The sequence below is a fragment of the Chironomus tepperi genome, unplaced genomic scaffold, assembly GCF_022539635.2.
Source record: "Chironomus tepperi strain 1889 unplaced genomic scaffold, CSIRO-AGI_Ctep_v1 contig_412, whole genome shotgun sequence".
NCBI lineage: Eukaryota > Metazoa > Arthropoda > Insecta > Diptera > Chironomidae > Chironomus > Chironomus tepperi.
The window spans coordinates 582,007-603,185 of NW_027226534.1; the positions used below are offsets into that span (position 1 = coordinate 582,007).

Below are 21,179 nucleotides of genomic sequence, written 5' to 3' on the forward strand. Positions count from 1 at the left end.
TTATGGCATTCAAAGTGATTTAAAGTTTGACAGTATTTAGAATAAATTTAGGAAATTTGTAAAAAAACATTAGTAAAAAAGTGAAATTAGAAAATTTTTCAAATTTTTCTACTATAAAAAAAAATCAACTTTTTTTGCATTTTCATCAACTTTTTGATACCATTACGACTTTTACTTCCCCTCGAAACGGTTTTTTCTATGACTTACGGGTCACCAAGTCCCCTTGACTTACACTAAGACGATAAAAAAAAAGTTTAAGAAAAATTTTTCTACATAAAGCGTAAAAGACATTTTTTTTTTCATTTTTCTCGAGCTTAAATGGAACAGTAAGTATTCATGAGTCATTAGGAAGTAAAGTAATTGGCTGTATCGAGTAATGTACAGTTCTACCTACAGTTGAGCTCATTTCTGTCTTGTTAATAACTTCAAATTAGAGAAAATTAGAAGAAAAAATTTAATAAGTAAGGGAGTAATTTGGGTTTCGGTGGTTAGGGCGCATTTTTGAGGCAGTCTTACAATTGTCATTTAGAATTGATATCTGAATCTGCTTTTTGATTCTAAATTCTTTAAGAATTAATTCCGAGAAACCATCTTTTATAGTAAAATTTAATAATTTTGAGGTTATGTTATAGATTTTCAAATTATTCGTCAATATTTTGGATATTTTGCATAAAAGATTAAGACTAAAATCTACATTGTTGAATCTGTGGCCAAATATTGAAGATACAATTAAGTTTTTGAGGTTAGAATCAAGAAAATTGAGGTTATGTCTTACAATTATGATGTTAGTTAGTTAGTTTTACAGGATTAGATTATTCTTTTGGGTTTGGGATCGAAATATTGAGGTTAGAATTGTATTTTTGAGGTTAGAATTTAAAATTTTGAGGTTATGTTTAACAATTTTCAAATTACTATTTAGAACATTTGATGGTAATTTTGGGATTAATTCCTGCAATTTAGAAATCGTAGCTGAATATTTGAGGTTAGATAAACTTGTTGATAAACATTCAAAATTTGAGGTTAACCAAGTGAAAATTTTAGGTTAGATTCATTATTAATCCAGAACATAGTTCAGTACAATTGCCATGCAACGATTAGCAACATAACAACTCATAATCCCACACATTTCATCTTAAATCATTTTCCAATCATTATTTTATATCTCCAGTGACTAATTATCATAATGAGGAAAAACTGCTATGGCAAATTTACCCACACAGTTCATGAATCAGACTAAAAATCATTTAGTTGTGCAACAAAGAAACTTCTCGGTTTTTATTGTTCATTATAGTCACATTAATTTGTGATTGTGCAACTTACTGACTATTTTAAATTTCTCCGATTTTTTGTTTCTTCTTGACTTGTCGTCTACCAATGGCTATTTTTAGATGGATTAGTGAAAAGCTCAAGTTGTCCGCTGGACAAAGAAGAAATGGAAATTTTTTGTGTTCAGTGAAATTTTCCTTAGTGTTTGTAAAAAAATTTAAATAAATCAATTTTGACAGAAATTCCAAAAAAATTCACATCAAATTAGACATTTTTGGGCTAAAATTCTGTACAAAAAATTAAGCTTCCGCAACTGCCAATCCCATGCATGACCCACATTCCGTCAAACATTTTTTTCTCGAAAATTAAAAATCATATTTTATGAAAAACCTTTTCAATGAAAATTCTTATGTGAAAGAAAATCAGCACCAACAAATTGCCAATAAAGATTGAATGAAAGCTCAAACCCTTGTGGGAATCTGGAATGAATTTGGCATGAGTTTTTGGGGATAATAGACTGGATTTTGGCGAACTAAACACAGCTGTCAAGATTTTTATGATATTTTTGTCATTTTTTCGACACGAAAACCTTTTTCCTTGAATTCTTCAAAAATCTATTCTATTTTCGATCAAAATTTGGTATTTTTCTGTTCAAAAACCGGCATTTTTCCACTAGAACTGGGCAAAAACAAGTTTCTGTCCAAAACCTGTCATTTTTTCATCAGAAAATATTAAAAATTTCATATAAATTTTCTGAATTTCTCTCAAAAATCTTGCAAAAATTGTCAAAAAATTGCTCAAAATATCACCATAGCTATGTAGTTAACGACAAATTCAGCCTGTTAGCCTCATATGTATATTCCTGTAAAATTCGTACAAAATTACCGTAAGGGTAAATCATAGCGAAAAAAAACTCCATTTTTCATGTCAAAGTATTCGACATAAATGAATATTGATAAGCAATTAATTCAAAGTGATTTTTATTAGCTTGGATTAGGAGTCGATCATAAATGACGTAGCTATGTGTGGAATGGGAAGAGGGAAGTGATACCTTGCAATATTTCCATGGTCGACAAAGACATGACTTCACTCAAAATTAACATGGACAGATTTTGAAATTTTATACGATTTTCAATCGGTATTTAGCAAATTCATGTCGGCTTGATGTCGAATTCGACCTCGGGTTCATAAATTCATATAATAAGAAAGCTTTTGGTATGCAATTTTGTAACAATGGGGACATTGCCATAACAATGATGAACATCATTTAATAATGACCCCAAAATTGCTTTTAAGGATTTTTTTGGCTTAAAATAAAATTAAAAATCCTTAATGATGTATTACATCTGCGAATATTTGAGAAATTGTTTTGAACCCAAAAGCCACCCGGCACGAAAAAAGCGATTCACAGATTTAGTAAAATCAGTCCAGACTCACATTGGGCTGAAGAACAATTTTAATCATTTCCATCGTCGTCCGGAAAATTTTAAGTTATATCATAAGATTATAACGTTAGGTCACTCAATTTTTGAAGTTAAATCACAAAAGATTGTTGCTAAATCATGAAAAGTACAATTGCAGCTTGTCATAATACAAATTCATAATAATCATTATAGTCATAACAATTTACATATTCAAAATTGCCTAAAATAGCTATAGCTTCTGTGGCTTCTTAAATTTCAACTCAAGATAAATCTTTTTTTTTCCTTCTCTGCTTTCAATTTCCTTTGAACTTTTTTTTCACCTCGCGTTGATGACGACAACAAGACATGAACAAAAAGAACAGGATTTTTTTTTCATATAAAAAGCAAACATTCGAGACATTTTGGTAATAAAATGAATATGAGATCCTTTTACAGCTCTCATTTGAGGGCTCATAAAGTCTGTATGGGTTGTGAAGCATGAATTTTGAAGCATGGAAAATTTTGTATTTGAACTGATGTGACCTTGACTATAAGTTTTTGGCAGTTATATTACTTCAAAATTATTGATAATACTTTAATTAAGCTTAGGTTCTCTTACAATAGACTAGTGTTGTCCAAACTGTATGTCACGGTACATTAGTCAGGAGGCAAGGAGAATACTTTTGGTGCTTAAAAGCGGCCTCTTTGCATGTTGAATTGCGTGCTGCTAATTTTTAGGATGTGTCCTGAGTCACATGCCGTGTACGGTTTGGTCGTGGCTTACTACCAAGGCATAACGTGGCACAAAAGGTTTGGATAACACTGCAATATACTGCCGATGTTCAGCTTCTACAATATGATGAAATGAGCTCAATTTTGATTAACTCGATAAGGAACTGATCACTTATTACTTAACCCCTTCCCTAAGAGCAACACTGTAATAAGTGGACGACCCAACCCCTAAATATATTAAACAATTAAATTTCCAAATCCCTAAAACCTCTCCTTTTGTATTTTAGATCATGAGAATATCCTTACATCACCATCATCACCACCATTGTCATCATCATCAGAAATTAGTTGAATCTAAAATTGAAGAAAATTCATCAAACTGGCGCCAATATCACCAATCACGAATTTACCTCCGCCGGATGCATCATCATCCATTACAACGGCAACAAATGCAGCTGATAATGACGACACAACAGTTGAGGAGGTTCAGCCATCAATGTCAACATTCTCATCGTTACCAGTTGCATTGGTTGTTGAGCAAACAGCAAAAATTCTCGAAGATATTAAGCGTAAAATTCAATTGCAAAAGGAAGAGGAGGAGCGTCTTAGAAAAGAGCGTGAACATGAGGAATTGACAATGCGTCTATCGCCATTAGCTGAAACAAATTTCTTTAATTCGACATCAACAACAACAACATCAACGACATCGTCATCAATGTCAACAAAGAGCTTCATAATATTAAATCACACAAAGGCTTTATCATTGTCGCCTGATTCAGGCACTGATTATGGTCCGTTTTCAGCATCCTCTTCCATTTCACCGCCATTTTTAAGTTCAAATTTAAAAGATAGTTATTTTCCGCCTGAGCGTGATGTGATTGGTGCTGAGCGTGAAATATTCTCAGCTGAACGTGATGTGATTGGAGCTGATCGTGAAGTTTTGGAAACATTTCCATCAGAACGTGAACTTTTTTCAGCTGAACGTGATGCATTCACAGCTGAACGTGAAGCATTTGCGGCTGAACGTCGAACAGAAAATTATCAACGTCCGCACAGTGATCATTGTACCTTTAAGTTTCCATCATTTTCGCTACCATTATCGACATCACCATCGTCGTCAGCATCCTCAACAACTCCGTCAATTTCAATACGTCGGCTGAGCGGAATCACAATGACATCAGCATCAGCCGCATCACTCGCCAAATCAACGCCATCAATATCTACAGATGTATTTAATGAACGTCCATTATCATTCACGGTGCTACCAAATTCGACTACAAATTTTGAGACATATCAGACCGTTCAGCAGCCACTTGCGTCACCATATAAGCCAACGCTAAGCTGTAGTTCATTGGCGAGTTTTAGTTCATGGTCACCGATCGTTACTACATCAGCAGCGACAGTATCATCGGTAATTCCATCAACAATCTCGAGTATGTTGAGCAGTAATCGACATTCATTTGGTGCCGATCCAAGTGCTATAAAGCCAATTGTTAGTGCACTTGAATATCCACATATTAAATTAGTTCCTCAATATTCACCACCAATAATTCCGATTGAAAAAGTCATCAGCTCACCACCGGCATCAATATCGAGTCTTTTAAAACGTGAACATTCAGATACATTTAGTCGGACATTAGAAAGATATAATAAGTTTGTTGAGAAGCAGAAAATGCAATTGGAATTGCAACAACAGCAGCAGGCTGACTTTTTGTCATTGTCATTATCGCCGCCTATGAATCGGAGGAATAAGGAGATGTTGGCACTTAAAGGAAGCTTTGTCAGTTTGTGAGTATATTTTGATGACTTATTAGTGTTAATTGTTTGGGTCTGGTTGATTTACATTCGAATTTGAAGGTTCAGGTGCCTTCACACTAGTGTTAATTGGTACAGGTGTCTTCATACTAGTGTTAATTGGTACAGGTGTCTTCATACTAGTGTTAATGAGCTCCTGGGATATTTACATCACTGTTAATTAGATCAGGTGCCTTCACACTATTATAAATTGGTTTATGTGCCTTTACAATATTGTTAATTTATTCAGGTGCCTTCACACTAATGTTGATTGGCTCTTGAGATCTTTACATCACTGTTAATTTCAGTGCCTTCACACTAGTGTTAAATGGCTCAAGTGCCTTCACATTAGTGCTAATTGGTTCATGAGCCTTCACAGTAGTGGTAAATTATTCAGGTGCCTTCACACTATGGTTAATTGGTTCAGGAGCCTTCACACTAGTTCTAATTGGTTAAGGTGTCCTTACACTAGTATTAATTGACTCAGGGGTATTCATACTATGTGATAATAGGTTCAGGTGTCCTTACACTAGTATTAAATGATTCAGCTGCCTTCACACCAGTATTAAATGGTTCAAGTGTCTTCACATTAGTGTAAATTGGTACAGGTATCTTCACTGGTGTAAATTGGTTAGGGTATCTTCACACAAGAGTTTAAAGTATATAAATGCATACAAAATAGTTCAAATCTCTCTGAAATAATTACAAGGAATCATATTAAATCGGATGTTAAGCCAACACCCGCGAAACTAAAAGTCCACATAAAAATTTTTCAATTATTTTATTTTTAGTAAAAAAGAAACAAAAATATTCACGAAAAAAAAAATGCTAAAAATATTTTCCCCAAAACATAGTCTGATCAAAAATAAAGGCAGAAGCACAAAGCACACACAAAAAAAAAGGTGTAGCGTAACATGCAGTCTTTGTGACACGTGCTACATGACGCACAAGAATTGAGAAAATTCTCTCATTGACGATCGAGTTTGAGAGAAAATTTTGCAGCTTGAGTGGAAAACAAAAAAACAAAAAAAAATATTTTCTTTATTTTTCTCATTTTCGTTTGCGACGTCAATTGGCGCGGGTCGCTGTTCATTAAGTCGCTCGCGCGGAGCCGTCAAGTGAAGGAAAAAAAATAATAATTTTCATTTTTTTGTGGATTATTCAACAATTTTTCTCAACAGGATATGAGAAAAAGTTTGAATTTTAAAAATGAAAATTCAGTGAAAATTTAAACAATAAAAAAGTGAAAAACATGGTCAAATTTTAAAAAATTTATAAAATTTTGGATTAAAAAGTTGGAATAAAAAAGTCAAATTTTTCGCTTCTTTTTTGTGCTCGGCGAGTCCAAGAAAAATTTGCTTTCGTCATTAACGATGAGAAAAAAAAAGTTTTTCTTCAGTGTTTTTCAAAATACACAAAAAATTTACGAGAACGAAAAGTGAACGTCCTTGCGAAAATTGCGTTAGAATTCAAAATTATGTCTAAAGATGCGTAAAGTTTAGGCAAATTTTGGGGTAATTTTGGGCATTTTTGAAGTAAATTTGTGGACCAAAAATTAATGAAATTATGGTTGCTGTTTTGCCATGGAACTTAAAGACTATTTCTTGTTCAAACTAAGTGTTTTATGTCCTTTACTAATAGATTTGTTACGAATAATCAGTTAAAAATGGCTGTAGTGTATTATTTAAATTAGAAAAGTAGCCAAGGAGGGATATTTGAAGTCAATACCCCTCTCTACCTTCTTGCCGACTTGTTTCTGGCCTGAAATTGTATTATATTGGATCTGGGCTGCGACCAGAGTCACGTTGGGTTGGTTCCAGATTTTTAACCATTTTTACGCTTTATGTCTTCTGAATTAGCAGTCTATGAATACTGAAAAATTCAAATTCGTATCAATTAAATGTCCATTGAATCAAAATTCATCAATTCTATTATAAAATCCACAACATGCTCTCTTGTGCCTCATTTATGTCGATCCCTGTTTTGATCAATTCCTTCCATCACAATTCAGCTTCAACTTAATACTCAATAAGAAATTGTCCTTTACATTATTATTCATTTATCTGTCATAATTGGCCTAATCAAGCCTCAACTTATTCTCATCAATTCCATTAATTTCATCCAAACTCACCCTAAGGGACGTCAAATTTATGAATACGAGAAAATATTGCAAATGATATTGTGGGAATTTTTCATATTTTTATATTTTTTTCCTTCGTTTTTTCGACTCGAATTTTTTTTTCTTCTGTCAGTCTTGCTGATAATAAATTTTTGTGCTTTATTTGCCAACTATTCGGAACAACAACAACAAAATATCAGCATCGAAAGAAATAAGTAAAATCACAAACAATAAAATTGACATAAATATTGAATGGAATCGTATCGCTACTATATTAGTTGGATGGGGAATGGGGGACGGGGGTAGAAAAAAATAAAGAAAAAGCTTTCAAGTTTATTGAATGAATTGGATGGAATTGAAGGCTTATTGTGGTGGTTATAGTAGAGCAAATGGTTGGGGTGTGTGGATTAATATTCAGATAAAAATTGTGGTAAGGTCGTTGTCCTCATGAGATGAATTTTTTGGCTTTTAATGTGTAGTTTCATGTCTAGATGTCTTTTTGTTATAGTCTTGTAGTTCAGGTGTCTTCACATTAGTCATTTTAAGGTTCAGGTGCATTAACATAAAAATTATTAGGTTCAGACGTCTTCTTACTAAATTTTGAAGTTCAGGTGTATTTACACTAGAATTATGAAGTTAAGATGCCCTCACATTCAGAGTTCTGACTGTCAAGTGCCTTTACATTTAGCTTAAGGACAACAAAACTTCCTGCAATTTCCTTATCATTTTGTCATATAATTTTATTGATCCTCATAACTTTATCCTTACATATTTCCATCATTTTCAAATTGAAATCACGTCTCAGTAATTTGATCCTTTAGGGCAAATAAATATGCCTGCGGTTGGCACAATTTTGATGTCATTTGCATTATGAAACATTTTTTTAGTAATGATGTTGGAATTGGAAATGGATTTTCTTCCCATATGAAGCTATATTGAAAGGATCATGAGCAATATGTGGGTTAGAAGAAAGTAAGAAAATGAGGGAAATTAGCAAAAAACAAACTGTTTGGTATGCAAATAAATTGTATGAATTGCAAAAAAATCTATAAAAAGGAAGTAAAACGAAGATGATTAGAATTGATTATGTGATGTGGGTTTAGATATGAAATTGATTTTTACAAAATAACTTACTTTTTCTGCTTGAATAAGGTTAATACAGGAAGAATGAATTTTCCAGGTAGACATATGGCGTTGAAAAGGCAAGAAATGTGACTTTAAAAGGAATTGAACGAAATTTAATGGAATTCGACTCTGTGTCAGAGTCACACTAGCCTGAGTTTCATTTTCTTGTCTTTTATACGCACTGTGTCTTGTGGGCTTATCTGGAGAACATCCTAACTAGAGAATGAACAGAGAACCAAAGGGATTAGCACATAGACTTGATTGCCAAGTAAACGATCAAACTACATCAAGCATGTGGAACTAGCTAATCACATTCATATCTTTTTTGACCATTTTCACACCCATGTTCCCAAATCTACTCTTTTGCACCAAAATTAACATTCTCTAACTTAACTTTTAAATACACCAATTTATATACCTAAATATGAGGCCAATAAACTTCAAGAAAAGCTTAAAAAAGCAATAAAATTATGCTAATCAACTCTCATGTAATTTTCTCTTTTATGGATTTGAATAACAAATATACCAAAAAAGAAATAAGAATAAATAATTTCGGTCAAGCAAGGTGTCAAGAATAAGAAAAATATTAAGCAAATCAACTTTGGGTCAAAAGTAGAAAACCAAAAATATTTCACTGCGGAATTTGCGCGTGTTTTAGATTTCTATGTAAATAGTTTATCATTATTAGCTGTGCAAAAAGGACGAAAGGAGAATTTTTTGAGGCATACCTGATTTGGGACAAGGAAAAATTTTGTTTCGGTTAAAGAGTTTGGCTGTGTTTTTGTGATGATTTACGAGAATTTAGTAATGTGGTTGAGGTTGTAAATGGTTGGACATATTTTGACAAAACTTTGGGAAATTGCTTTTTAGTTGGATGTAGATTGATATGAATTTTGTGGAATTTTAGTGGAATTTGATGAACAAATTGTTTTGACTTTGTCTTAATTGAAGTCAATGCTCTGACTAGATTTTTAAAATGGATTTTAATCGATTTGACTTGAAATTTATATGAAAGATCGAGTCGATGTTGCGCTTTTGAGCTTTGATCAGGTTACCCTTTAACTCCCTTCCACTGAATACGTCCTAATTCTGGATAGACGTATCGATATCGCTCTCCGAATCATGAACCCTTAAAATCTAAAATTAAATCTAATAATCTTCACAATATTAAATTATTTTCCACATTAGTTAATTTTTTAGCAAGTAAAGTGAGTAGATTAAAGTATCAATTTGATCTAATGATCATCTCCGGCTTCATTATTGTAAGAAATTCCTCCAAGTAATTTAATATTCGCTTTTCACTCTGATCTGTTTATTTTCATAATAATAATTTTCTCAGATTTCAAAACGGTAACAAAGAAAAAATCGATTTTTAGATTTTTATGATAATTTATGTTTCTCGAGTGGTCTGGAATGGAGAATAAAGTATCGGAATAGTCTAACTTGATGAAATTATATCAAAAGCCACTTCAATTCCGTTCAAAAAAAACTAATAAACTCATCAAATTTCTGATTGATTTAACATATAATCAACAAATTTCGTCACAACATTGACGTGTTTATTTATACCAAATTATTATTTTCAAGTTAATATCTTCTCTTTAAAAACAAAATCTTCAATGACTGTAGCTTCACAAAAACCACATGAAATAGAATCAAGTTGAAAAGAAAATGCTGACGACAGAAAAAAAAATAGAAAAAAGAAAGAAAAACTTACGCAAATGAAACTTACAAAAATATTTTGAGATTGATGGGATTATAAGGCATTAAGCAGGGCATTAAGTTGAATGGGGTACTTAGAGGGTTTTTTGTTGGGAGTGTCTGGTAAAGATTACATTGATATGGAAACTAAGAATGTAAAAGGATCTAAAATTGAGTTAATAATATGATTTAATCCCTAATCTACAGCTGAGATAATTGCTTTATTTTCTAGAAAAACTTAAGCACTTTGTTAGTTTGGATATATTTTCGAATAGCACAAATTGGTTAATCGACCGAAAATCCGGTCCCAGACTGGCGTGACTCTGATTTGATGCTATATTCGGATTCGGTTTAAATCTGGTAATTTAAGTCTTGACAAGCCTCCAAATTAAATAATTTTTAATTGTTTGAACTAATTTTGACAATATTTTACATTCTTCATCAATTCCACATTCTTAATTACCCCACAAGTAGCCCCAAAAATATCTTAAAATTCAAGATCATCCAAACTATCCAGAAAAAAATCATCTAAACTCAATCTAAGAAAGCACAACGTAACAAAAATAGCAAATAAGCAGCAGATTCGAAAAGAAAATAACCACCGAGAGTCGCCAGATTTTCACATTTTTCCTACAAATTCAAAAGAAACAAAAAAAAAAAATTGAAAAGTAAAAAAAACACAAAAGAAGACAAAAAAATCTCCTCTTTTATTTATAGCAGCATCATCTGCTTATTTTTGTGTCTTTCCATTTTTCTCTGCTGCTCTCTCTTACTCTTTACATTTATTTAAATTGATCGCACGAACCCACGTGATTGTGACCCAGTAGAGCAAAGAACACGCGAGACACACCGGAAAAAAATGAGAAGAAATTTTTACTCTCAGACAACTTTTCTGTTCGTGTGACTGTTTATTGATACATTTTTACATTGTGAAAGTGAAAAGTCGCATTAATCACAAAGGAAAAAGGGAAAGGAAATGACGGAAAACTAAAATTTTTAACACGACATTGTGAGAGGTATTGAACGTGGGCTTTGTTGCTGTACACAAAGTTGGAAATGATAGTTTAGTTGGTAAACATGTTGTTTGATTTAAATTAGTTTTTTATATGTTATTTCGGATTATTGACCGGATTTTGAATATTCAAACAATAAAAAGGGCTGCCACCCTACAAGTGAGGGTTTGAGTAGGATTTTAAGCTATTCTTTTGAGTACATATCCCACTACAGCTTCGGTTCCTTTGCGGTGTATTTGGTGGTAACAAGGGATACCTCCTGCCCGTGATACACTTGACATTTGATCAGCTTTGAGTCAGTCACTCTTCGGCTTCCCCAATTCCTCAATACTCAATATAGATAATATAAAATCATTTTCCCAGTCCTTCAAGTAGACTAATACTTTATATAAAATCAAGTCTCTTTTTCCATACAAATCCCAACCCAACTCCACCCCTGGCTGCATCTAACCATTATTCAGCCATTGTTCTCCCCGTTCTTTAACATTAATCTTTATGACTCATATGTTTTTCTTCCTTATTTTGCTTACGATCAACCTCAGATCATCTGAGAATCTTTTATGTGCATCATCATCAGTGAAATTGAGCGATGACAGAATCACAACAAAGAAAAAGAAGAAAAAAAATTTGTTTTCCGTGTTTTCTTTGTGCATGTGACAGAATAAATTGCTCAAAAACAGATCAAAATTTTGTTGATGAAAAATGGAAGTGAAATGAAATTTTTGTGATCGTTGTTTGACGATAATTTGTTGACAATTGGGGTTTTGTGAGAAGTAGTTGAATAGTACAAGTCAGTTAATTGATTAAAAGTTTGGTACATGGCTAAAGTGACTCGTACTTGGATTTTTAATCGATTCATTGACTTGTGTTGTTCAGGAGTAATGAGCCTTTAAAAAGGAAATCGCAAGGACGTTGACTTGATTTATAAATACTTCTTGAATATAAAGGCTTTTAAATGTGCTTAGCTTACAAGTCATTTGGATTCCAATATAAACTGAAGGTCTAAAGCGTGTAGTTCAATAGATTATAAATCACAGTGCCTACAGCTCATAATTTCAGGGCCCTTCAAGCATTACATATGTGTATAGGGTTTTAATCTGTTTAAATTGAAGATCCAGGAAGCTTTGATGACTTTTTGTTGATTTTAAAGCAAAATAAAACAATAAATTCCAACTTTTAAATCCAAAATTTGAAACAAATTTAATTAAAAATTCTAAAATTGTGTTGAATTCTATCTAGTTATGGTCAAAGTGTTTTAAAGTCATTCGCATAAAACAAGAATTTGATCCTTAGTGTAAATTAAAAAGGATTATAAACTAAATATGGAATCACAAAGTGCTCAAAAATCAAAAATTAATAAAAACGAAAGCATTAATAATATTAAAAGAATTAATTTGTGAAAATATTGACAAAATATTAAGTTTTTGGATAGTTCTTGACAATAATCTAGTGATAAATAGTGCAAAAATCAAAGAAAGTTCCAAAAAAACTTAAAAAATATTGAATAAATTTTCTACCAAATCAACCTAAAAAACCAACAACAATCAAAAATGCCACAAGAAGTCGATGGAAATGTAACACAAAATTTTATCGATACAACGATCAACCGTTCATTGGAATTTGTGTCAACAACAATAAATCAAGTGATTGAATTGATTTTCTGTCTACTTGCTGTCATCACATTCGCACGACTTGTCAGCATTTTCTATAGTCGAACGCCGGAAAATGTTGAAAATGTTCCAGAAAAGTCTGAGGAAGTCACAAAAGTGACTGAAAAGGTCGACGTTGAGGAGAAAATTGTTAAGTCGGAACCAAAAGTTGAGTCAAAATTGCCTTCAGGATGGGAAAGTGAATCAATTGCTGACACTCAACAGCCTCAATTGGAAGTTCCGCAAAAAGTCATCAAGCAGCAGTTAAGAATACCCAAACGGAAGTGCATTAGCGTCGGACCAGTCATGTTGACGCCAAATTCACAAATTATACGAAAATTCAATGTTGAGGAACGTGAGGAGCGATACCGTTATGATATATTGCCCATCAACAGTCCTCAATTGAATCAAGTCGATACAGCAATTGTTGACATCGTTAATGTGTGTGTATTATTTTGTTATTTTTTATCAATTTTTTTTTGTACTTTTTGTTGCTTAAATTGTCTTAGATTTTTATGTTGAAGACATCTGAATTTTTATGAACTATTGTAAAGTCGTCTGAATCGTGTAATCCTAGTTTGAAGGCAGTTTAAATTCTAGGAACTAGTGTGAAGGTGTCTGAACTGCTTAGTCTTAGTGTGAAGACACCTAAACTTCTAGAAATTGATGTGAAGGCATCTGAACTTCTAGAAACTAGTATAAAGACGTTTGAACTTCTAAAACTTAGTTTATAGACAGCTTAACTACTGAATACTAGTGTAAAGATGCTTAGAATTTTAGAACCTAGTGTGAAGCCACCTAAACACATCTAGTCTAGTTTTAGGGCAGCTTAACTAATAGAAATTAGTTTGTAGGGGTTAATTACTGTGAACTAGTGTTAAGGCTTATGAACTTCTTAAACGTAGTGTGAAGCTACCTAATAGTTCACAATCTAGTGTAAAGATGCCTGAACTTCTAAATTCAAGAGTAAGGAAATCTGTGCTTCTAGTCCCAAGTTTAAAAGCATCTGAACTTCTTAATCCTTGTTTATAGGCAGTTCTAATTTTCAATCCTACTGTGAAGGCACATGAACTTCTAGAACGAAGCATAAAGTCACCTTAAATACTAAAATCCAGCTTAAAGTTGTTTCACATTTAGAACATTTAAAAGACTCACAAAATCAATCCGAAACAACAAACAAATTTCTCAACCAACAAAAAAGTTTCTTTAATGAGACTTTTTGGCGCCAAATCATCATATATGAACTGATTTGAGAGAACAGAAATGAATGAACTTTTATGTCAAACAGTGAGCATATTTCGATACAAGCTTAATATGTGCTGAGTCATCAAAACAGAGGACTATTGTCAATTTGAATCATAAAATACGCTGTATCATTATATTCTGATTCATATTACAACCTCTTGAAAACTTAATGACATAAAACTAGCGAAAATTTGTTGAATCATCACCCGACCCACCCTCAAAAATTCTGTTTTATTGCTAGCCATTTCCTATTTCCTTTACACCACGACAAGTTCAATTAAACCACACTAAACAAACTTGTCCCATTTTGTGTGTTTGATGAAGTGCAACTTTTTTTCCCTCTCATTTTATTATGTTTGTTGCTCTTGTAAATTAAAAATATCACACAAAATAAAAATAAAAAAAAAAAAATCGATAATTTTCTCTGAGAAATTTTTCACTGTCAATTTTGAAAATGATGAGTATGAATTTCAGTTAGTTGAACTATCTGTGCAAGTTGAGATGTAATCTAGTGATTTTACAATTATACAAAATATATATATTGAAATTTTCTGTAGTTAGATGAATTTCATGAGAATAATTTTGAAAAATTTCATTCCAAAAGTTATGTGACCTAAGAGAAAATCTAATCTGTCAACAATTGAGGAAGAACGGTCTGTAAAATAATTTAATTTTTCATGTGAAAGCACCTTAGCCATGAGTTCTAGTGCGATTGCACCTTATCCATGAACTGTAATGTGAAGGCACATTAACCATGAACTCTCAAGAGCTCTGATGTGAAGACACCTGAACTACAAACTCTAGTGTGAAAGTACCTTAGCCATGGGTTATTGTGTGAAGGCACCTTACCTGAGTCATAAACTCAAATGTGAAGACACCTTAACCTGGGACTAATTTTTTTGTGAAGACACCTTAACTAAGAACTTTAATGTTAAGTCATCTTAACCATGGACTCTAGTATGAAGACATCTTAATCATGTGTTCGATTGAGAAGGCACCTGAGCCTTGTAAACTTAGTATAAAGGTGCCTGAGTCATGAACTCTAGTGTCAAGACACCTTAACCATGCACTCATGTGTGAAGGCACCTTGACCATGAACAATTATGTGATGGAACCTTAATCAAGAGCTTTAATGTAAAGGCACCTTAAACTTTAACTACATTTATTGTGTATTGGTACATTAACTAAGAACTCTAATGTGAGGACACGTTAACTTCAAGAGCTCTAATGTGAAAGTCCTTTGAGCACGAATACTATTGTAAAGTCGCCTGAACATGCACTGAATTTTAAAATAATTACCATTTGCTATCTATGGCCATTGACTTACTAGTTGCTATTTCATCAAATATATTGCATCAAATTAAAAAGCCTAAATATGAATTCAGGTTGTGGTCAGTGCGTTAACACAATTTAATTCCAATAGCAATTTTAATGGACACCAGCAATTCAAAATTCGTATAAATTCACTGACATACTTTTGACCTTTATGAAACCATATCCATGGCTTTATTTCTGATAATTGCATTTCATTCTGTCAAAAAGCTTCTATACATGCATCCATCAACTTCCACATCTACTTTTCGTGTTCTTAGAAATCCAATTTTAGTTTCCATTCTTGTCTTCACTTTTCGTACTTTATTTCTTTTTTGTTTCTATATCCACTAAGCACTTTCTACTGACAAGAGAAAGTCACGCAATTTTATACTTACACGGAATATTTTATGATATATCTCAATATAACTTGTTGTTGTTGATCTATTAAGTTATTATTTATTAATGGTTCAATATCATGTCTATTTTGGAATTATAAATTGGAACTAAATTGATTGTTGATTGAGAAATGTTACAGAATTGATTTATAGATTGAATTGGAGAAGAATTAATAGCTGACATTTACATTTTGAAGGTTAAGAATGAGTAGGGATGAAATTTTGCTTTGTTAAGTAGTTATGTGAAGGCACCTGAACCTTGAAAGGCTGATGTGAAGGCATCTGAACCTCATAAGACTAGTGTGAAGGTGCCTGAATCTCAAAAACTCAATCTAAAGGCACCATAGCACCGCAAGCCTAGTGTAAAGGTGCCCTAACCTCGTAGACTTAGTGTAAAGGCACCGGAACCATGTAAGCTTAGTGTGATGGTGCCTGAATCTCAAAAACATATTTTATAATGACCTAAATCTCAAAGACTCAATATAAATGTGCCTGAATCTCGTAAGCCTAAATCTTTCAAAACTTAATGTGAAGCCACCTGAACAATAAATAAGCTTATTCATTAGTCTAAATCCCAATAAATAATAATCAACTAATTCCTTTTATCACTTGTCATTCTAGATCTGAACCCCGAAGCACGCCCATTCCAAATGACGACTTCCAACAATACACCGACAGTCCCGACTCAAGTCTTTACGGATCAGAAGATGAAGAGCAAGAGGATGTCGCTCAATATCGTCGCGGTGGCTATCATCCGGTTCATCTTGGTGATATGCTTCATAATCGTTATCGTGTCGTACGTAAACTTGGATGGGGGCACTTTTCAACCGTTTGGCTGTGTCGGGACATTGAGGAGGAGAAATATGTCGCATTAAAGGTTGTCAAGTCAGCACAACATTATGCCGAAACGGCGGCTGATGAGATAAAATTACTGGAAGTGATACGAGACGCGGATCCTTATGATGTGCATCATGAGAGAATTGTGAAGTTGATGAATCATTTTACTGTTCGTGGTGTCAATGGTGTCCATACGTGTCTTGTATTTGAGGCACTTGGATGCTCGCTTTATAAACTAATTGTAAAAAATAATTATCAGGGCTTAGCTATTTCACAGGTTAAGTCTATTATTAAACAGGTGAGACTTGAGGTTCTAACCTCAAAATTTCCCAATCTTAACATTCTAATTCCTATTTTAGGTACTACAAGGACTTGATTATCTCCATACAAAATGTCATATTATACATACGGATGTTAAGCCAGAAAATATTCTCATTGTGATGGATAATGCGGCTGCCATAAATCAACAAATTGATGAAGCTATTAAGGATTTGAAGGGACGAGGCTATGGTGCTCATTGGTTTCCGGATTCCTATGGTAAATAAAGTCGGAACTATCTTCTTTTATTGATATTTCTAATTTGAACTTTTTTAAACAAATTTAAATTCTTTTTGTTGCTCTTTTGGCAATGCAGCTCATTTATTCACATTTCAAATGTTTACGTCTCATCTTCTATCATTTTTCAATCAGATATTAATATTTATTATTTTACAAAAATTCTCACTTCTTCAGGCATTGTCCTAACCTTAACAATTTTGTATCTTAACTGAGTCTCTCGGATCACTCGAGTTTCTCAGACCACATAAGTCAATCGGGTCTACCGAAGTCCAAATGGACTAAAGGGTCACTTCGGGTCAGTCGAGTCCCACAATTCACTAGGCTCATTGGCTCAATCGACTCACTTGAGACTCTCGGGTCACTCGCATTAGTTCGGGTCATTCAGGTCATTCGGGCCACTTGGAACACTCGGGTCGCTCTGGTCAATTGGGGCAATTGGGTTATTCGAGTCACTTAAGTCACTCGGGTTACTCAAGTCACTTGGCTCACTCGAGTCACTCTGGTGAACTGGGTCATTCGAATCACTCGAATCACTTGGAATACTCAGATCACTCGGGTTACTTCGGATCACTTAAGATCACTTCAGGTTAGTCGAGCCAGTCGTGTCACTTTGGGTTAGTCGAATCACTTCGCGTCAATCGAGTCACAGGGCTCACTCGAATCATTCATCACTCAGATCATTCGGATCATTCGAATAACTCGGATCATTCGGGTCACTCAAGTCACTTGGGTCATTTGGCTCACTCCGAGTTTCTCGGTTCAGACTCACTCGACAAACTCGACTCGTTTACTAAAATGACGCCCTCGACTCACTTGGGTCATTCGGCTCACTCCTGTCAGTTTGATCACTTGAACCACTTGTGTCACTTGAGTTATTCAGCTCACTTGAGTCACTAAGATCCCTCGGATCTATCTGGTTAACCGAGTCATTCGGATCATTGAGGTCACTCGTGTTAGATCGGAACACTTCGGGCTTCTTCGGGATACTCTAGTCATTCGAGTCGCATGGCTCACTCGTCTCACTTTGCTTACTCAAGACACTCGGCTCACTCAAGTCACTTGGGTCATTCGGGTTACTAACAACCCTTTATGAATATGCTCCTGCATCCAACCAACCAATTTTATATTTTACTAATTATTCACAGTTCCAATTTAATTTAATTTAATTTTATTCTTTTCCTCATAAAAAAAATGTTTTTTTTTTCCTTATATATTTTTAGTTAGCACATTAGAAAAGCGCTCAAAAAAATCACCATCGCCTCCACCACCACCTCAACAATCTTCATCATTATTATCATCATCACAGGCACCGTCATCAACTCATAATAATAATATCAATATCAATAATAATAATATTAATAACAATAGTATTAGTTGTCATGAAAATGAGTCAACAACATCGCAGATTGATTCAAATTCTCATCATCCCATAGCTAATAGTCTTGAATCGGACGATGATGCTGTCATTGGTGCATCGTCAAGTACGACAACAACATCATCATCATTTTTGGACAGTAAACGTATTTCATCATTTGAGGAGCGATCTGACCAGTTGCGTGGATCAAATGGATCATTAAACAAGAGTGACTTTGAGACGGATGGCGGTAGTGTTGGTGCATCTGGTGATCATGGGAGATATCGTGTTGAGCAGCAGCGTAAGGGTAGCATATCTATGATTGGTAATACTAATCAACTTCAGACTGGTGGAGATAACAAAGTAGGCTGAATTTTTTATTATTTTGATGGAATTTTGATTTAATTGTGCCTTATTTTACAGTCAAAACTGCCATTTAAATTGTCGAAATTGAGTAGCAAACAAATTTCTTATTCGGGTGTGCTGCAAAGTTTACTAAATAATCCAAATATCAAGGTTAAAATTGCTGACCTTGGGAATGCCTGCTTCGATGTGAGTATGAAATTATTGTCTTTTGTTCTGCATCTCTGAGGCAAAAGTTTGCATCTCGGAGGCAAAAATTTGCATTTTTGAAGCAAAAGTTTTCATTATTCAGACAAAAGTTTGAATTTTTGAAGCAAAACTTTGCAACTTTGGAGCAAAAGTTTGCATCATTGAGGCAAAAGCTTGCATCTTTGAAGCAAACTTTTGCATCTTTTATTGAACTTCCTCAATCTAACAATTCTCATTCAAATCATTCCAGCATTACCACTTCACAGACGACATCCAAACGCGTCAATATCGTTCCATTGAAGTTTTACTCGGTGTTCCTTATACATACTCAGCTGATATTTGGAGTACAGCATGTCTTACATTTGAATTAGCAACGGGAGATTATCTTTTCGATCCACATTCAGGTGACAATTACTCAAGGGATGAAGATCATTTGGCGCACATAATTGAATTGCTCGGTGCTATTCCGCCAAGTCTTGTGATGCGCGGAAAACATGGATTGAAGTATTTTACTAGTTATGGTGAGTATTGACGATATTTTGCATCTTTGACGCGAACTTTTGCGTCTTTGATGAAAATTATTGTGTCTTTGATGCAAATTTTTGGAATCATTGATGTTTGCATCTTAAGTGCAAATATTTGCATCTTTGATGTGCATTTTTTGCAGCAATGATGCAAACTTTTGCATCTTTGATGCGAACTTTTGCATCATTGATGCGAAATTTTTGCATCTTTTATAATATTTTCTTCATTAATTTTAGGGCATCTTCGTCACATCACAAAGCTGAAAACTTGGAGTCTGTTTAACGTTCTGGTGGAAAAATATGAATGGGATATTGAAGATGCAAGACAATTTACAGACTTTATAGGTCCAATGCTCGAATATAATCCACTTTTAAGGGCCACAGCACGACAATGTCTTCAACATCCGTGGCTTGAGAATGTTAAATGAAATTTAACAACTTAAAAAAAGTCTTTTTTTCTCATAATTTTATAAGTAAAAAAGTAAAAAAAAAAATTTGAATTAAATTAATTAAAGGAAATTTTTAGGTCAAAAAAACAAAAATATTAAAATAAATGAGATGAGATTATCGTTCTTAAAATAAGAGCGCGTTTATCACGTAATGGATATAAAAAAAAATTATCTTATACAGAAGTGAATTGAATGAAAATTGGCAATACTTACGTCCTTCATAACAACTCTAAGCTAGGTTATGTCCATTGATGCTTGATTTTAGTCAATATGTTGGCAAATTGAGATGATTTTTGATAAATGGAAATTGACAAAGTCAAGATTTATGGACATAATCTTAGAGGAAATACACAACCCAATCCGAAGTCCTTGATCTATAAAACTACATATTTTATACTTTTTTAAAAATTCCTAATTCCTAACTTTATTTATTATCAACAAACTTAAATAACTTTGAAACAAAAACAATTTGCATCTTTAAAGACTCTTTTGCATCCTAAAACAGACTTTCTGCATCTTTAAAGCAGAATTTTCGGATTTTTGAGACAAATTTTCTGCATCCATGAAGCAGAATTTTTTGCATCTTTTGTGTATCTAAAATTAGAACATTAGATTATTTGAAGCAGAATTTTCGCATCTTTAGATCGTTCTGCATCTTTAGAACAAAAATTTTGCATCTTTAGAACAGAAGATTTTGCTTTTTGTAGCAAATTTAAAAAATCAGAAATACTGCAATTTTTGATTTTGAAGCAGAATTTTTTGCATCTGTGAAGCAGAAATTTTGCTTTTTTGATGTAGATTTTTCATATCTTTGAAGCAAAAATGTCGCGTCTTTAAAGTAAAGAATACATGAGAATATCCTTAAATCCTCGTAAAATTTTGCTATTTTGAACCTCAATCCAATTTTAAAAATTGACATAATTTATTAAAAATCAGAAAATTTAAAAATATTAAAATTTAATTGTAATCACAAAAAAATAAACCAAAAAAGTAAACAGACAGAAAAAGAATCTTCCAAGTTCAAGTTCCTTGGAACCAGGAAGTAAAGTAAAATTTCAAAAAAAAAAAATAAGTTACTGTAGTGAATATTTTATATTATGATGAAAATTATGTGACACAAAAGTAATTAAAGGAACCTCAAAAATGTTG

The 21,179-nt window shown here is 33.2% G+C and overlaps 1 protein-coding gene across 1 annotated transcript; it reads left to right on the top strand.

Moving 5' to 3' along the window:
* The first annotated feature begins 21 nt into the window (after positions 1-21).
* Srpk79D (Serine-arginine protein kinase at 79D) lies at positions 22-20,694 on the top strand. The gene is made up of 8 exons (XM_070648817.1): positions 22-326; positions 3,689-5,189; positions 16,378-16,891; positions 16,953-17,130; positions 18,372-18,868; positions 18,929-19,057; positions 19,308-19,578; positions 19,819-20,694. Exons 2-8 carry the CDS (start codon positions 3,898-3,900, stop codon positions 20,007-20,009), a joined length of 3,072 nt encoding a protein of 1,023 aa, XP_070504918.1. The 5' UTR covers positions 22-326; positions 3,689-3,897; the 3' UTR covers positions 20,010-20,694.
* Positions 20,695-21,179: the final 485 nt, after the last annotated feature.

Bases quoted from the DNA above. Each gene is read 5' to 3' on its own strand.
- Srpk79D (XM_070648817.1), top strand. From the start codon at position 3,898: ATGTCAACATTCTCATCGTTACCAGTTGCATTGGTTGTTGAGCAAACA. The intron at 5,190-16,377 runs GTGAGTATATTT...TTGTCATTCTAG, and splicing joins AAAGGAAGCTTTGTCAGTTT to ATCTGAACCCCGAAGCACGC. The intron at 19,058-19,307 runs GTGAGTATGAAA...AAATCATTCCAG, and splicing joins TTGGGAATGCCTGCTTCGAT to CATTACCACTTCACAGACGA.